General features: G+C 41.4%; 1 protein-coding gene across 2 annotated transcripts in view; it reads right to left on the bottom strand.

Moving 5' to 3' along the window:
• The window catches only part of SGSH (N-sulfoglucosamine sulfohydrolase), a 326,328-nt gene that overhangs the window by 272,264 nt on the left and 38,287 nt on the right, over positions 1–15,777 (bottom strand). Inside the window, exon 2 of one of the 2 annotated variants that reach the window (XM_044068081.1) lies at positions 977–1,137. The exons of the other annotated variant lie outside the window; for it this stretch is intronic. Coding sequence (XP_043924016.1) covers positions 977–1,137 — 161 coding nt within the window. The remainder of the gene's footprint in view (positions 1–976; positions 1,138–15,777) is intronic. 2 annotated transcript variants of the gene reach the window in all.

Raw genomic sequence — 15,777 nt, 5'->3', positions numbered from 1 at the left:
AGGGAGATTAGAATGATAAATTACTAAAAAAACAATGGGAGGAAATGAGCAAGGTCTCTAGGTGTATTATAAAGTCAGGAAGACTTCGGACATCTGCATAGATTTGTCCGCATAGGTACTTTGGTACTCCATACCAGAGATGTGAAGAGAAAGAGAAAATTTAGAACATTGTCTGGGACTATGTAGAGTTAGCTGGGTTTAAGGACTCCTTACAAAATGAGACAACAAAACTGTTGAGGGAACATATTACACCAAGCAGATGATGCTAGTGAGTTGGAGAGAGATTTAAAAATGCTGTGGCAGAGCAAAACCTTGTGAAGTTTATTATTATTAGCAACCAAAAAAAGCAGTCACATAAAAGTGGAAATCAAAACTAAAACCAGCAGTAAATGAAGTACTGAATATGGTAAAAAGTCTTAGACATGGGATAGATGGAATGTTCATAAATATAAATGTTTCAATAAAATAAACAGCTCATTTGGGAATACGTACAAAATAATGCTCAAGTAGATGATTAAACTAAAGAGTAGGAATATGTTGTAAAGTATGTGAACAAATAAGAATTACAATGGAGCTAGTATATACAATGCATATACACAACAATGAATAAAGTTATTGAGATTTTTCTCTTCATTGTAGTTTAGGTATATGAACTCAATGCTGTGAATGATTAAAGTTATTTCAAAAAACAAAACAGCTAGATGAGCCACCAATCTACTGACTGATTGAATGACTGAATGAATAAATAGTACTGATCACATTAACAAATTAATAAACAGAAATCATATGATCCATTGTACAGGGAAATGTGAAGATTTTGGAATTACAGGCAGGGTCCAACCATTACTCTGTGTGTAGCACAACATGAGGACTATGACCCTGCCCAATCCTCCACTGTGATCACCTGTATTATCAGTACAATAAACTACAGATAAGGTGGCTGTAAACATGAAGTAAATGCATTCAGGCTTCCTACCTGGGGTAGGCCAGTTAGGATGGTGGACCTGCTGGGTGAGCAGCTGCTGACAGTTGAGAAAGCATTCTTGAAGATGACACTTTGTTTTGCAAGGGCACTCAGGCTAGGGGTCTTCACAACAGTGTTATTGTACACTTCACTCTCAAAACCACCATCATCAGCTGCCAGGAATAAAAGCGACATAAAAGGAAACTAGTCAGTTTTCCCTACAAAGTACGTTTTCTACCACAGTAGATTAGCATTTGCATCCTATAGCACAATACTGCGTATGAAAAGCTACTGCCAGCAAACAGTAGAATAAGCACTGCCTTCTGTTACACAGTACTGCTGAATAAGTCTCTTACAACATGTTAAAAAGTTGCTCAAATTCAAAATGCCCTTCTGCTTGGTAGGCAGTTTGCATAAAACTACAATAAACCAGGTGAACTGCCCACCAGCCTTGATTACTGGCAAAATACAGTTATTTTGTGGCTGTGGTATGAAATCAGTGAGCAGCATGCTACCTGGTACACATTTCAGTTCAAAAAGGTTTCTTCTCATTCATTTTCTGATGCCTGCTTTATCCTATATAGACTTGCACATAAGACTAAGCAATTTCCAGGCAAAGAAAAAATTGTAGGTGAGATATCATTCCGATGCAGTATACATGCGCATAAACACACACATACACACTCATCCCAGTTTTCTCCCTTTTTTCTCTACAGAGACTGGATGTCGCATCAGCTGTCACCACCTGGATTCAGTGCCTCTCTCCTACCTTCAAGAGTCATGCTTGACAGTTACAAATCTTTTCTCATGGACTCTATTCATCTGTTACAGTGGATATAAAAAGGGTACACACCCCTGTTAAAATGCCAGGTTTTTGTGATATAAAGTAATGAGACCACAATAAATAATTTCAAAACTTTTCCCACCTTTAACATGACCTATAACCTGTACAATTCAATTAAAAAACAAACAAATCTGTTAGGGGAAAAATATAAAAAAAAAAAAAACGTACAATAAACTGGATGCATAACTGTGCACACCCTTAAACTAATACTTTGTTGAAGCACCTTTTGATTTAATTACAGCATTTTATATCCACTGTAGTTGGACATCTTTTTTTTTCCTCTCACCTTCTTCCGGTTTCTCCCAAATCTCCTTTACCAAACAGTCATCTATTTTCCTGCATCTGTGCCTGAACTACTGTAATATGTTCTCTTTGACCTTATCTGCAGTTGGAGCTACTTCACCTTCTGCTCTGATGTGATTTCTTAGTCTGTCCCACAGTGTGCATCCCACCACCCATCTCAGGGACTTCAACTTCATCACTTGTAGGTTTAAAGTGCCGTGCCTTACCTGCCTTCACTGCCCAAGCTTTTGTGCAATACAGAAGTACTGCTTGCACCACTGTTTTATACTCCTTGTTTTTAAGATTCTTTGACATTCTTCTGTGTGACATGCATGTGCACACACACACACACACACACACACACACACACACACACACACACACACACACACACACACACACACACACACACGACACTCTCACCTCCTTGTTCAGGACTTCCCTTCTCTCAACCACCCTTCTCAAATATGTGAAGCTGTTATTCCACTCTTCTCAAGTACGTGAAGCTGTTAACTTATTCCCCTCTTCTCTTCTATCTCCGTTTTCAGCTTCTTCCAAATTTCCCCCATTTGCCTTGTCTTGTCTCTACCAACTTCCATCCCATGTGCATTCCATTCCTGCTATCATTTGCTGTAGTTCCTGTTTAGGAGTATTTTTGTAATGCTACATTGTCTACGCACAGCAGCTTTGCAGACCTGCCCCCCTCGGACCGGTTTGCTAATGTACTTCATCACCAGTATGAACATCAGTGGGTCAGGGCTGAACCCTGATGCACACCCACACCCACTCCCACTCGGAACCCCTGTGGAAGCCTGATCATTTTTTTTCACTTGTGTCATTTAATCCTTCAGTCCTTGTACATATCATGTACTTCTAACCATCTTAGGACTTCCCAAATCAAGTTTCTTGGGACCTTGTCATAGGCATTCTATAGGAATACATGGTTGGATTCTTTCCTTATTTCCAGCTTCTTCTCCACTAACTATCTCACTGCACACTTTAGGTCAGTTGTGGTACACCCTCTGAAGTTGATCTGCTCATCTCTCATTCACTTTCTGCTGATCTACTTATTAACCACCCTCTCCCACACTTTCATACAGTGTGACAGAAGTTTGACACTTCTGTACTGCCCATATATCTGTAAATGATCCCTTTTTTCTTGTACGCTGGCACTAGAATGTTTATTCTCCAGTCATCTGGATAAGCCCCTCTCTTTCTTCACTATGGTACAAGTACCCTCAGAAGCCATTTCTCCACTACTCACCCAGCATCTTGATCAGTTCTGTCATGACATCATCTGAGCTTGCTGCGTTCCTGGCTTTCATTTTCCTTAGTGCTGATCTTACATCTTCTAGGATGGGTTTGTCTTCCTTTTTTTCCCCAGTCAGAAGCTGCTGGGAGTACCCCATTCATCTGCCTTTGATGTCACTGGTGAGCAGATTGTTGCTGGCATCCCTTATGAAGGGTGTATGAGGACTACATTTATTCTGTTTTTGCACCATCTACTGACACATGTTTAAGACACTGGCACAGAAAGCATCTTTCTTGCTGTTCTGATGGCACTCAACCAATATTCCTTCATATCCTGCTCAGTCTTTTTTATTGCAATTTTCCTACATACCTTCTGTCTTTTGATAAATTCCTGAACTTCTGCATTCCACCACTTGCTTTCCATATATACCTTATTTCTGTACCTGTCTCACCAACTTATCTGATCTATAGTCTTCATACATGATCTTTTGAGATATGGCCATTTTTTACTCCACCTATTTCCTCTTCTTCCTGAGGTGATAGAGACTACTGTATTTCCTTGAACTCTTGTGCTTTCAGTCCAGTCAACTTCCATATCTCCAGCCTAGTCTTTGCCAACCATTTTGTCTTCTCTGACTACTAGCTGCAGCTGACTGTGGCCACCTGTGGCCACCAGTAGATTATGCCATGGGCTGATTGTTTCACTAGGGAAGACTCTGTAATCTTCGAATCTAAGATAATATTCTTTTCTTATTAGGAGGACCGCTTTTGCATGTGCTCGAGACTGTCTCTCTCTTGGTGAACTATGGGTTGGCTACCATCGGGCCATTTGCCAGACAGACATCTAGGACTGCCTCTCATTCTTTATTCCTGTTGCACCACGCATGTGGATATAGGCAGCCCTCATACTTCGCTCCTTCTGTCCAGATATAAGCATTCAGGGTTCCCATTATCAACACCACGTCATTCTGTCCTGCTTTACCTAGAAGATCTGGCAACTGCTACCTTAATGCACTTTTTTCCTTGCCCTAGCGGGTGTAAGCTCAAATTTTGAATACGCCACTATCGCTATACTGGGAGTCAGATTGCCATGAGTCCATCATTAATTCTGAAGACATCATTTACCTTATTTTAGAAGGCTCTTCCTCACCATAATTCCCCACACCATTTCTGCTCTGACATCCTCCTAAGTAGTAGATTCTGGATCCCATTATAACAGGCTTTGCTGCACTGTCCTTCCACCTTGTTTCCTGGATACACAAGATGTCTAGTTTCCTCCTTACCATCATGTCATCCATTCCCAAGCCGCTTCCTGTCAGTGAACCAATATTCAGTGTGGCAATATTTAGTTGAGTTTTGGCAGGTTCCCTGGCTTTATGTGCAGCTTTAACTCAGAATGACCCAGGCAACCCAGGCTGGGCAACTGGACACCAGTAGCTTACTGACCAGGGCTGTTGGGCTTTAATACAGGCACACACTGGCTAACAGAAGAGATGCACCTCTCCCACCTAGCATGGGTCTGTGTCCCAGGTCAGGTCCTCAACCCACTTAACACCAGCTAATACCACTGCCCAACATCAGTCAATGTGTCCAAATTACATAGAGCCAATATTTTCAGTTGAGTAGCTAGACCTTTTTACAGCATATAGTGTGTGATTAGTGTTCTACGTAGATGATACTATGCATCACAGCTAATGCTAAAAGGGGTTGCTTTACACACACACACCCCGAAGGGCATCACCTAGAGTCGTTGCTGCTATAATGGGAGTTTATGACTACATCAAAATGTAAAAATCACCAAAACATAGGTGATCAGTGCTTGCACTTCAAAAATCTTACAAAAAATGTTTTTATATATATATATATATATATATATATATATATATATACATATATATATAAAAATCATATATACATACACACACACACACACACTTTTTCAGAAGATTGCAAAAGGAAAGCAAAGCAGTTTTTTTGTTGATCACTCTATGAACTAAACACCTATCATTACATTCAGATCAAATTTATCTGAATAGTGACAGTGATACTGTTACAGAACATGTTTTTGTAAGAAAAGATACACTGCTGAGTGTCATGCAAGGGCAGGGTTAGTATTAACATGCATTAGTAAGGATGTGCAAGGGGAGGGCTTCCCCCACACCACCTTATTAAAGCATACCAAACCCAAACCCTGCCCTTGCCCTTACCCTTACCCCCAAGCCTCCACCCTACAAAAACCCTTTACATAACACTGCCACTTTACAAGACAGTCTGACACACAACACAAATATCACTACAAACACTAAATCCATCCCCTAACCTACAAACGCAAACACACACACTCTCACATACATACATACATACCACTACTAGTAGCACCACCACCATACATGCGCAGCAAGAAATTCATCCCCAGTCCTGGCCCTTTCTTTAACTCCAACCCATGAACACATGCAATTGTACCTCCTAATGACAAAACTGTTGGTTTATGTGAGACTAAGTATCTGAACTGCAAAACACAGCACATACTTTCCACAACCAAAGTTCCTTTCTTGAATGCCACATTCACACAACCAAACTGCACTGTCAATCACATGACTAGCTGACAAGTGATAGTGATCCAAATGTGCTCGCACATGTGTATCTATATATACATGGGAACCCATTGTTTCACTGAAATGTTTAAAAACTGATCCAGAAATGATCACACAGGAAATGTCAAAACACAAAACACTGACCCACTGGGGGAAAAAGACAGGAAACTACTGCATGAGATCACAGAACAGTGAGGATCAGGGAATTTACCTTTCCCCACTGCAATGTGATCCCAGAGTTAGTATACGTAATTAGTACTGATGTGGGGGGCACAGCCCACAATATGGGGAGTACAAGGAGGCTTGTCCCCTTAAAAAAAAAAATTCTGTTTTTCCATTGTTCAGTGTTTTGGTCGTTTAGGTGTAATCATTTATGGTTTGGCAAAAATAGCTTTTGACTAAACAATATCAATCCATATATAAAAATGAACACACAGACACACACGTAAATACACATCCCTTCTAGGAGAATTACTAGTTCACTTATTACCATATCTCATGTGGTAGAATATTTACCACAAACAACATACTACAAGGCAACGTACCATGTAAACACTTTTGGATCAATGCAATGTCTCTGTTCACAGAACAGAGCAACGAATCACACAGTTAGGACATCTCAAAAAAATTTGCTCATAAACACCTCACACAGCTCATAGGAATTATCATTGTCCACTCTATACAATGCACAGGAACTCGTAAAAAAACTTCCTATTGACAGCCCTTGGGGAAGGCTACAATCATACCTCTCAACTTTTTAGTACAAGAAATCTGTACAAAGTCAAAAACAATGGGGGGGGGTAAATGCCCCCAAATAGGGACAAATTTTAAATATTGCTCTTATAAACTTAGAAAGTTGGTAGAATAAAAATGTTTTGTTAGCAATAATTTTCTGAAGGATATGAAGTATGAAACTGAAATGTTATTTAGTGCCTTCAATCCTCAGTGATTGGACAGAAAACCACAAATTTTACGAGAAACAGACAAATATGAGGCAAAAATTTGGAGATTCTGGACAGCTGAGAGGTATGGCTACAATTCTAGTGGCAAGAACTCAAGCTCACATCAGAATTGTCAATTTGTAACCTGAAGAAATGCTCAGTAAATCCAAAGCAAATAAGCAAAAACATACAGGACTGAACGCCAATAAAGGACCGTACCCTTGCCAAAAAGAAAACGTAAACCACACCAGAAGTACAAGAAATGTATTTAATTTAACCAGAATAAGTGCTTTCGTTTCACCACAGAAACTTCATCAGAATAAATCAATTACATACAGCACTTCTTTAAACAATCATAGCAACACACTGATTGGTTAAAACACCCTACTCAGTTAACCCTACTCAGTTAAACAAAATTCCATGACTAACAACAAATTCCATGAAAAAAAAAAAAATAAAAAAATAACCAAAACTAATATTATATTTAAAAAACCTGAAACATGAGGGTCATTAATATAAAATGTTGTTTCTTATGATGGGCTTGATTATAGTACTACGGCTCTCATTTTTAATGCAGGTACTATTCAGCCATGGTCATTCAATCCAGGACTTATACATGCATCAAAACTCAATTGCCAAACCAGTTCACGGTATTCAAGTTTTGTTTCCCATTCCCCTCCGTTTTCAAGTGGTTTAGCTTGTTCAATCATCCAAAATTTAAATTTTGCTTCACAGCATACTTTGGTGTGTCTAAATAAGGCATTGGTGTCCTTTCCCTTAGTAATATCATGAACGTGTTCATAAATTTTCTGCCTTAAGCACTGCTGTTTTCCCAATATAGTATGCATAACATGAGGTACAAAATGCCATATATATATATATCACACCCTTAGAATAACAATTATAATAACCATCTGTAGGAACCGATGTATTCAAACTGGGTAAGTACAATTCTGTAGCATTAGCTAACATATAACACTGGAAACAACATCCACATCTGAAGTTCCTTTTTTACCCTTTGTCCCTATGTCATTGTGATAACCTACACTCACAAATAAGTTTTTGAAACTGGCACCTCTCCTAAAGCTAACCTTAAGGGGATTGTTGAAAACAGAGACTATTGGGCATAATAGCAAACATATTCCAATGGTTGGTAATGATTTGTCTTATCTGAGGAGAATCCTGGTTAAACCTAGTAACAAAATAAATGTCGGGGTTCCTCACAATATCAAATAAACTCCCCTCAGAATGAACATCAGCCTCCACGGACATTGTTAATACTCAGTTCCCAGACATTAATAAGGGGAATATATTTAGTAACCCAACCTTTCAAAATCTCCAGTTTGATAGACTCAATTAGAGATCTAGAATATTCCCTGAGAATAACCAAGTTCTTAATAAAATCTAATTCTTGGGTCAAATCATCGCTGACCGAGGTCATGCGGGCAGCCCTGACCATCTGTCCTTTAACTATATTCCTCTTCTGAAAGTATAGATGGTAACTTCAAAAGTTAAAATAAGAATTTGAAAAATATTCCTTCCTAAAAATTCTAGACACAAAATTCTGACTTTCTTCATCCTTTATAATCTGTATGTCCAAATATGAAATATTGGATCTACTGACAAAATAGGTGAAGGACAAAAAAAATCAGTAGTCGTCCCAAGATGCTCCATAAAATTTTCTATATATTCCATTGGACCCTGCCATACTATAAGGATATCATCAAGGTAACGATAATAGGCCTTAATATACTTGTAATAATCAGAATTAAATACATAATGAGTTTCCCAGTATAATAACATAATATTAGCATAAACTGGGGCACAAGAGGCACCCACTGCCACCCCGTTCAGTTGTTTGTAATATTCACCTTGAAAATATAAAAAAATATTTTTTAAAATGAGTTCCATATTTTCTAGGACTAATGTAAACTGTGAATATGTATAAAAATGTAGCACCAAGAGATTTACAAGTCGCCTCTGGGAGAACTAGGAATGGACAAAGAAAAAAAATATTTTGGAGAGGACGAGGAGGGCAGGCACAGGTAAAGGCAATATTTAACTCATAACTTAAGGAACACAATCTTTTTATTCTCAAAAATTTGCTTACTAAAAGTTAATAATGCATTTGTTTTACATCATCAGTTATCACAGCTTATCAGGAGTTACGATTACTATCAATTGTCAGTCCTTGGGTATGACTCCATGTTTGCCATCATGAACCAGCCACATAAACATCAGATCTTCTGTTCTATTAGGAAACTGCATTTACAATATTTTCAGTGGTGTAGGCAATTTCCAGCTCGGGGACAAAAATCTGGTAAACACTGTAAGCAAACGTCCAGCTCGGGGACAAAAATCTGGTCAACACTGTAAGCAAACGTAATGATAATTTTGAAAGTTACACTAGTGCTGAGTAACTCCTCCCGTATTCCAATTCAAGCACCGTGTGCAGTGCTATCAATGCTCCTCCTAAATAGATAGTATCACACAGTCAAAGTACTGTTCTTCCTCCTTCTGACAATAAACACATGATTACTCATCACGGCCTTATTAATTATCGCCTTGTCAATAGGTTTAGGGAATATTCTGAAAAACGGTTTGAACAGAACACACACACAAAAAATTATTTGGTTATTCACAGGTTGTAAAATAATAGAAATGTGATAAAAAAAAAACAACAGAAAAAAAGAGGTAATATTGTAATGCTTAACATTAATGGATCTCAGAAAAGTACAGTTTTGTACCTACCATAAATGTAGATGTCCGATAGGAATGCATCTGCAGTCCTTACAAATGGGTTGTCCTGTCGTCAGGCAGCCCTTCGGTCGGCCGGATTCCAAAGTCTGGGTCTGGCCTCGGCTGGTGTCGCGCTTCACCCGACGTCATAGCTGCAGTTCTTCGGGTATAAAGGCATCAGCCGACGCCATTTTCCTCAGTGTTTCTTGCTCCAGATGCCAGGTGCCCTCTTGGATGGCTAAATTTGGATGAATGCCAATGTTTCCAAATAGTAGAGAGCAAACACATAAAATAAGCATGTATGTACATATATAAAAACAAATACACCATAATAGATCCCCCCCAAGCTAGCTGAAGGATGGCAAATACCCTAGGAGTACCACAGAGGGGAAGGCGGGTGGGTAATCCTGACTGCAGATGCATTCCTATCGGACATCTACATTTATGGTAGGTACAAAACTGTACTATGTCCTTCAAGGATGCATCTGCAGTCCTTACAAATGGGTAGAATACCATAGCTAAACTAGGGGAGGAGGAAAAAATGAAAGATTATGGTGTAGTTAGGATCCCTTGCAAAACTGCAGTGGCAAAACCTGCTCGGGATCTAGAGTATAAAGGTAAATTGTAATGCTTGGCAAATGTATGCACGGAGGTCCAAGTAGCAGCCTCTAGAATGTCCTTGGTAGCCACTCCTCGTAAGAAGGCTGTGGTAGTGGCTGTAGCCCTTGTGGAGTGAGGCCTGATGTTCTCTGGAGTTTTCTTTCCATGGTAGGAGTAACAAAATCTAATACAATTTCCTATCCATTTGGAGATTGTCTGCTTTGAAATTGGTTTTCCTTCCTTTCCTGTTGCATATGCTACCAGAAGCTGGTCAGTTTTTCTATTGGACTTGGTCCTGTCCAGGTAGTAGCGTAATTGTCTATGTACATCCAAGGTATGCAAGTCTTTCTCCCCTGTTCTGAGGGTTGGGGAAGAATGTAGGTAGGTGGATAGCCTGATTTAAAGACACTCTGGATACCACCTTAGGCATAAATGTAGGATTTGTTCTCATGGACACTCTATCTTGATGGAAGATCAGGAAGGGTTGCACTGCCACTGCCATTAATGCCTGTAGTTCAGAGACCCTTCTTGCTGAGGTGATTGCCAGCAGGAAAGCAGTCTTCCAGGATAAGTATTGTAATTCTGCTGTTGCTGCCGGTTCGAAAGGAGGAAGTGTCAATTTTTCTAGCACAAAGTTCAAGTCCCATGCTGGCAATGGTGGTTTCCTGGGAGGTTTTACATTTTTAATTCCTCTTAGAAACTGCCTGAGCAGAGGATGAGAGAAGACAGGAGGATCCAAGCTGCATTCTGCTGAAATGGCTGATGCATGTATCTTGATGGAAGAATAGGACAGGCCTGTATGGAAGAGCTCTGCCAAGTACTCCAGGATGTTGGCTATGTTTACCAGTGCCACATCTTCTCCCTTTGCAGTAGACCAAATGAGATATCTTTTCCATTTTGCTGCATAATTCTTTCGTGTTGAAGGTCTACGAGCCTCAAGGATTATGTCTTTAACCCTTTGGGATAAATTTGGGTTAATTGTTCTTATGCAATGTTCCAGGCAGTTAGCTGCAGAGTTTTCAGGTTTGGATGCAGGATGTTGTAGTTGTTCTGTGTTAACAGCAATGGGATCAGAGGTAATGCCCATATTTGTTCCCGAGACATGCTCCTCAGCAATGGGTACCAATGTTGCCTTGGCCAGTCTGGAGCTATCAGAATGATCTTCGGACGTTCCTCTTTGATCTTCAAAAGCACCTTGTGCATCAAAGGAAGTGGTGAGAATGCGTATGCTGTCAGGTTCTTCCAACTGAAGGATAGGGAGTCCACCTTCCAAGCAAGTGGGTGGTACGTCCTTGTGCAGAATCTCTTTAGCTGGTGATTGAGTGGGGATGCAAATAAGTCTATTTGTGGTAGTCCCCATTCTGTTGTGATGGCTTTGAAGATGTCCGGATGCAGCATCCATTCGTGGGCATCCATGGTAGTTCTGCTTAGTATGTCTGCTAGGATGTTTTCTTTTCCTGGTACAAAAATTGCTTGTAACTGAATGTTGTAGCTTAGAGCCACATTCCATAGGTCCAGTGCCAACCGGCATAGAGGGTATGAATGTGTGCCTCCCTGTTTGTTGATGTACCACATAACTGTGGTGTTGTCTGTCCTTATCATCAACTGACCTTCTTGGAGAAATGGTCTGAATGACTGGATTGCCAATTTTACTGCAGGCATTTCCTTTAGATTTATGTGCAGGCGCAGCTGGTCTTGAGTCCATAAGCCTTGTACGCACTTGTCCAGCATGTGTGCCCCCCAACCGAGGTCTGATGCATCTGTCGTGATGGTTTGGCTTGGTTGGCTGTTGCAGAAGGACAATCTTGTGTTTGATTGACATGCCTGAGCCCACCATAGGAACTCTTGCTTCAGGCATGGGATTATTGGAATTTTGGTTTCTAGGCTGTGCTTGTGTTGAGACCACAAATTCTTTAGGTACCACTGTAGCTTTCTCATATGCAGCCTGGCATGAGGGACCAGAATTATGCAGGATGCCATGAAGCCTAGGGCTTGCAGTACTTTCCTTGCAGTTAGATGGTTCTGCTTTGTTAATGCCAAGAAGTAGAGAGGTAGTTGTTCTTTCTTTTCTGCAGTTAGGAATGCCATTTGTTTTGATGTGTCCAGCTCTGCACCCAGAAAGGTTATTCTTTGGGATGGAATCAGCCTTGACTTTTTTATATTGACTGTATATCCCAGTGCTTGCAGCAGGTAAATGACTCTTTGTAAGTCTTCTGTTAGCTTGCTTTTGTTGTCCGCTTGTATCAGGCAGTCGTCCAGGTAGGGGTAAATTTGGATTCCCTGAAGTCTGCAATAAGCAATTACTGATGCCAGGCATTTCATGAACACTCTGGGCACAGTAGATAAGCCAAAGGGCAATGCTGAGAATTGATAATGCTCTGATCCTGCAAGAAATCTGAGGTATCTTCTGCAATTTGGTCGTATGGGGACGTGCAGGTATGCCTCCTTGAGATCTAGAGTTACCAGCCAAGACTCCTTGCCCAGCATGGGAAGAAGCTGCTGTAGGGTCAGCATTTTGAATTTTGGAACAATGAGGAATGTGTTTAAAGCAGACAGGTCGAGAATAGGCCTCCATTTGCTCTCTTTTCTTGGTACCAGGAAGAGTCTGGAGTAAAATCCCTTTCCTTGTTCCATAGATGGTACCTTTTCCACAGCTCTCATTCTTAATAATTGAGCTATTTGCTTTAGAGCTTCTGCCCTTTGAGTAGGAGGTAGAGTTGGCATTCCTCTCTTTGCTGGTAGAGTATGGAAATGGAACCTGTAACCTTGGTCTATAGTTTGCAAAATCCATCTTTCCCTTGTGATGCAATGCCAGTTTTTTGAAAACAATGTTAACTTTCCGCCTAAGGGTGCTTCCAGTTGTTCCCTGGTAGGCGGTGTCACAGCCAAGTCACTGTGATTGTGTTGTTGTAGTGGCTGTGGCTGCGTCTGTGCCTCGCTGGTTGTTACCTTGCCACTGGCGTCCCCTGTAGGCACCCCTGGATTGGTTTCTGCCTCTTGTACGCCTATTCCTGCCTCTCTGTGTCTTAGAGGAGTCCGGAAAGGACCAATTTTTGGAGGGCCAGTTCCTGCTAAACCTTGGAGGTTGAACCTGCAAGAAATCTTTCACTGTTTGTACAGATTTCGCCTTCTCTTCCATCTTTTTTAGTACCTGCTGTGCAGGGGAACCAAATAAATTGACTTTGTCCATGGGAGCATCTAAAAGCTTTGATTTGACATGGTCTGGTAATGCCTGCTCTTTCAACCATGCATGTCTCCTGATAACTGTGCCAGTCATGGCTGATCTAAAGGAAGCCTCCAGTGCATCATAGCCGCATTTTAAAGAATGGTTACTAACCTGCTGTATGTTATGTACCATTTCCTGAACATATTTCTTATCTAAAGATTCTTCAGAGGATAGCTTTTTAGTTAACTGGTCTAGCATAAACTCTTGATATTGAATCATATGAAATTGGCAGTTCAAAGCTCTAGCTGACAAAGTAGCAGAGGTGTAAACTTTTTTACCCCATCGCTCTAAGGACCTGGATTCCCTTTCAGAGGGGAGGGGGTTTTAGTAGATGTAGTTGCTACAGCTTTAGGGCCCTGGGAGATAGTCTCTGGATCTGCAAAAGGAGCCTTGTATAAATGGTGATGAGTGTCCGGGACCCTGTAGAACCTATCGGGCTTAGCAGGGGCCGGAGGTAATGAATCAGGAGCAGTGCAAGCATCATTAAATGCATGATCTACAACAGAAAGAACTGGAGGTATAGCTAAAGGCCTATGCTGCGGCAAATGTAGAAAGGTTCTAAGCCTTTTTCTGGAGTCTGAGAAATCTTGGCCCTGCCACTGAAATTGCTCCCTCATAGCATGCAAGGTTTCCCCAAAGGAAAATTCCCCAGGTGGAGAGGCTGAAGGAATGGACTCTTCAGCATCAGAGTCTTCGTAAGGAGAATAAGGAGCCTCAGGAGGGTCTGTATGTTCTGAGTCATCAGAGGAATCATCTGTGGATACTGGCTCTGGGGGCTCTGCTCTAGGCCTCTTCTCTGGAGGTGGATGAGAGGTCCTGTCTGGATGAGGCTGGGATCCACGAATTAAAGAAATGAGATCCTCAGCCAAAGAAAGCATATGGGAACTGGTGCTGGGCCTGTGAGAGGGGGGCTTGACAGGCACCGTTTTTGAAGCTTTAGCTGCTTTAGCCCTGGCAAAGGCCTTAATAGACATGGCTGCAGGAGGCCTAGCAGCTCCACGTGCAGGGGTTGAAATATCCAAGGGAATAGTGTCTGATAATTCCTGAGAAACCGCAACTGCAGGTTGGATTTCAGAAGCCGTTTCCACCAGGATAGAAGAGGCCTCGGTAGAAGGCATGTTTTCGGCTGGGGAAAGAACCGCTTGCTCAGTTTCAGCCGAAACCGAGACACTCGTGGTCGGCTTAACCGCGGTTTCGGCCGAAACCGCGGATCGCGAGTGTCGGTCCTTTTCCCTGCGTTTTTTGGTTATTTGTGAAGTCGGAGGATCCGACGGCATGATATAAGCAAAATCAGAGCCGAAAAACTGTTCTGCAAACTCCGACCGGCGTCTAAGCGTCCGTCGGTTAAAAGAAGCACAGGCTAGACAAGCTGCTACGTCGTGGTCTGGGCCTAAACAAGGTAAGCAGTAAGAGTGGAAATCTTTATGAGGTATTTGTTTCCCACAAGTTAAACAGTTATTCACTTTTTCTGACATCGGCTGAGGCAAGAAAGAGTCCCCAACGGGGTACTTAGCTTTTTAGAAGTCTTCGAAGTAGTATTCGCTAGTAGTAATCTCTGGTTCTGACCGACCGGCACTTGCGAACAGCTTCTGCTTCGGGCGCCACGCGGCAAGAAAGACTGAAGAAAATGGCGTCGGCTGATGCCTTTATACCTGAAGAACTGCAGCTATGACGTCGGGTGAAGCGAGACACCAGCCGAGGCCAGACCCAGACTTTGGAATCCGGCCGACCGAAGGGCTGCCTGACGACAGGACAACCCATTTGTAAGGACTGCAGATGCATCCTTGAAGGACATCAACATTAACGCTGAAGCTACTGAGGGACAAATTATCAAAAATCACCTTAAAAGAACACGCTGTGAAAATGCACCTCACTACAGGTAAATACTAAAAGTAGTAAAAAAAAATGCAGCCGACTTCATAATACAGAAAGTAAAACCATCTCAAAACAGTAACAGCAGTGTTTCTGCAGGGGCCAACCCCCAGCCCTACCTCCATACACACTGCTACTTACATATCTGAAAATCAAACTACCATTGAGAAAGTACAGATGTGCAAGATCTTACCATAATAGTAAATATATTTCTTTTCACTGTTGCGGTACTCTTAACATAAAGAATCTTCTGCCATAGATAGCCCTACGTCTGGCCAGTATACCAAAGCTTTTACATCCTCCTATAGTTGCACGTCAGACATTCTTACCCCATGTAAGTTGACACATGAATGCTACATACTCAGGACTAAACAGCCACAAATAACTAGTCCCACCCCCGTAGAAAAGAGAACATGCACATCCAGAGGGGAAAAAGAAAGAAACAGAACAGCAAGTCAAAGGTA

Source organism: Protopterus annectens, chromosome 4.part0 (genome assembly GCF_019279795.1).
Source record: "Protopterus annectens isolate FY-2018-M chromosome 4.part0, PAN1.0, whole genome shotgun sequence".
Classification (NCBI taxonomy): domain Eukaryota; kingdom Metazoa; phylum Chordata; order Ceratodontiformes; family Protopteridae; genus Protopterus; species Protopterus annectens.
The sequence above is the reverse complement of the archived record's forward strand: the minus strand, read 5'-3'. Positions and strand labels throughout refer to the sequence as shown.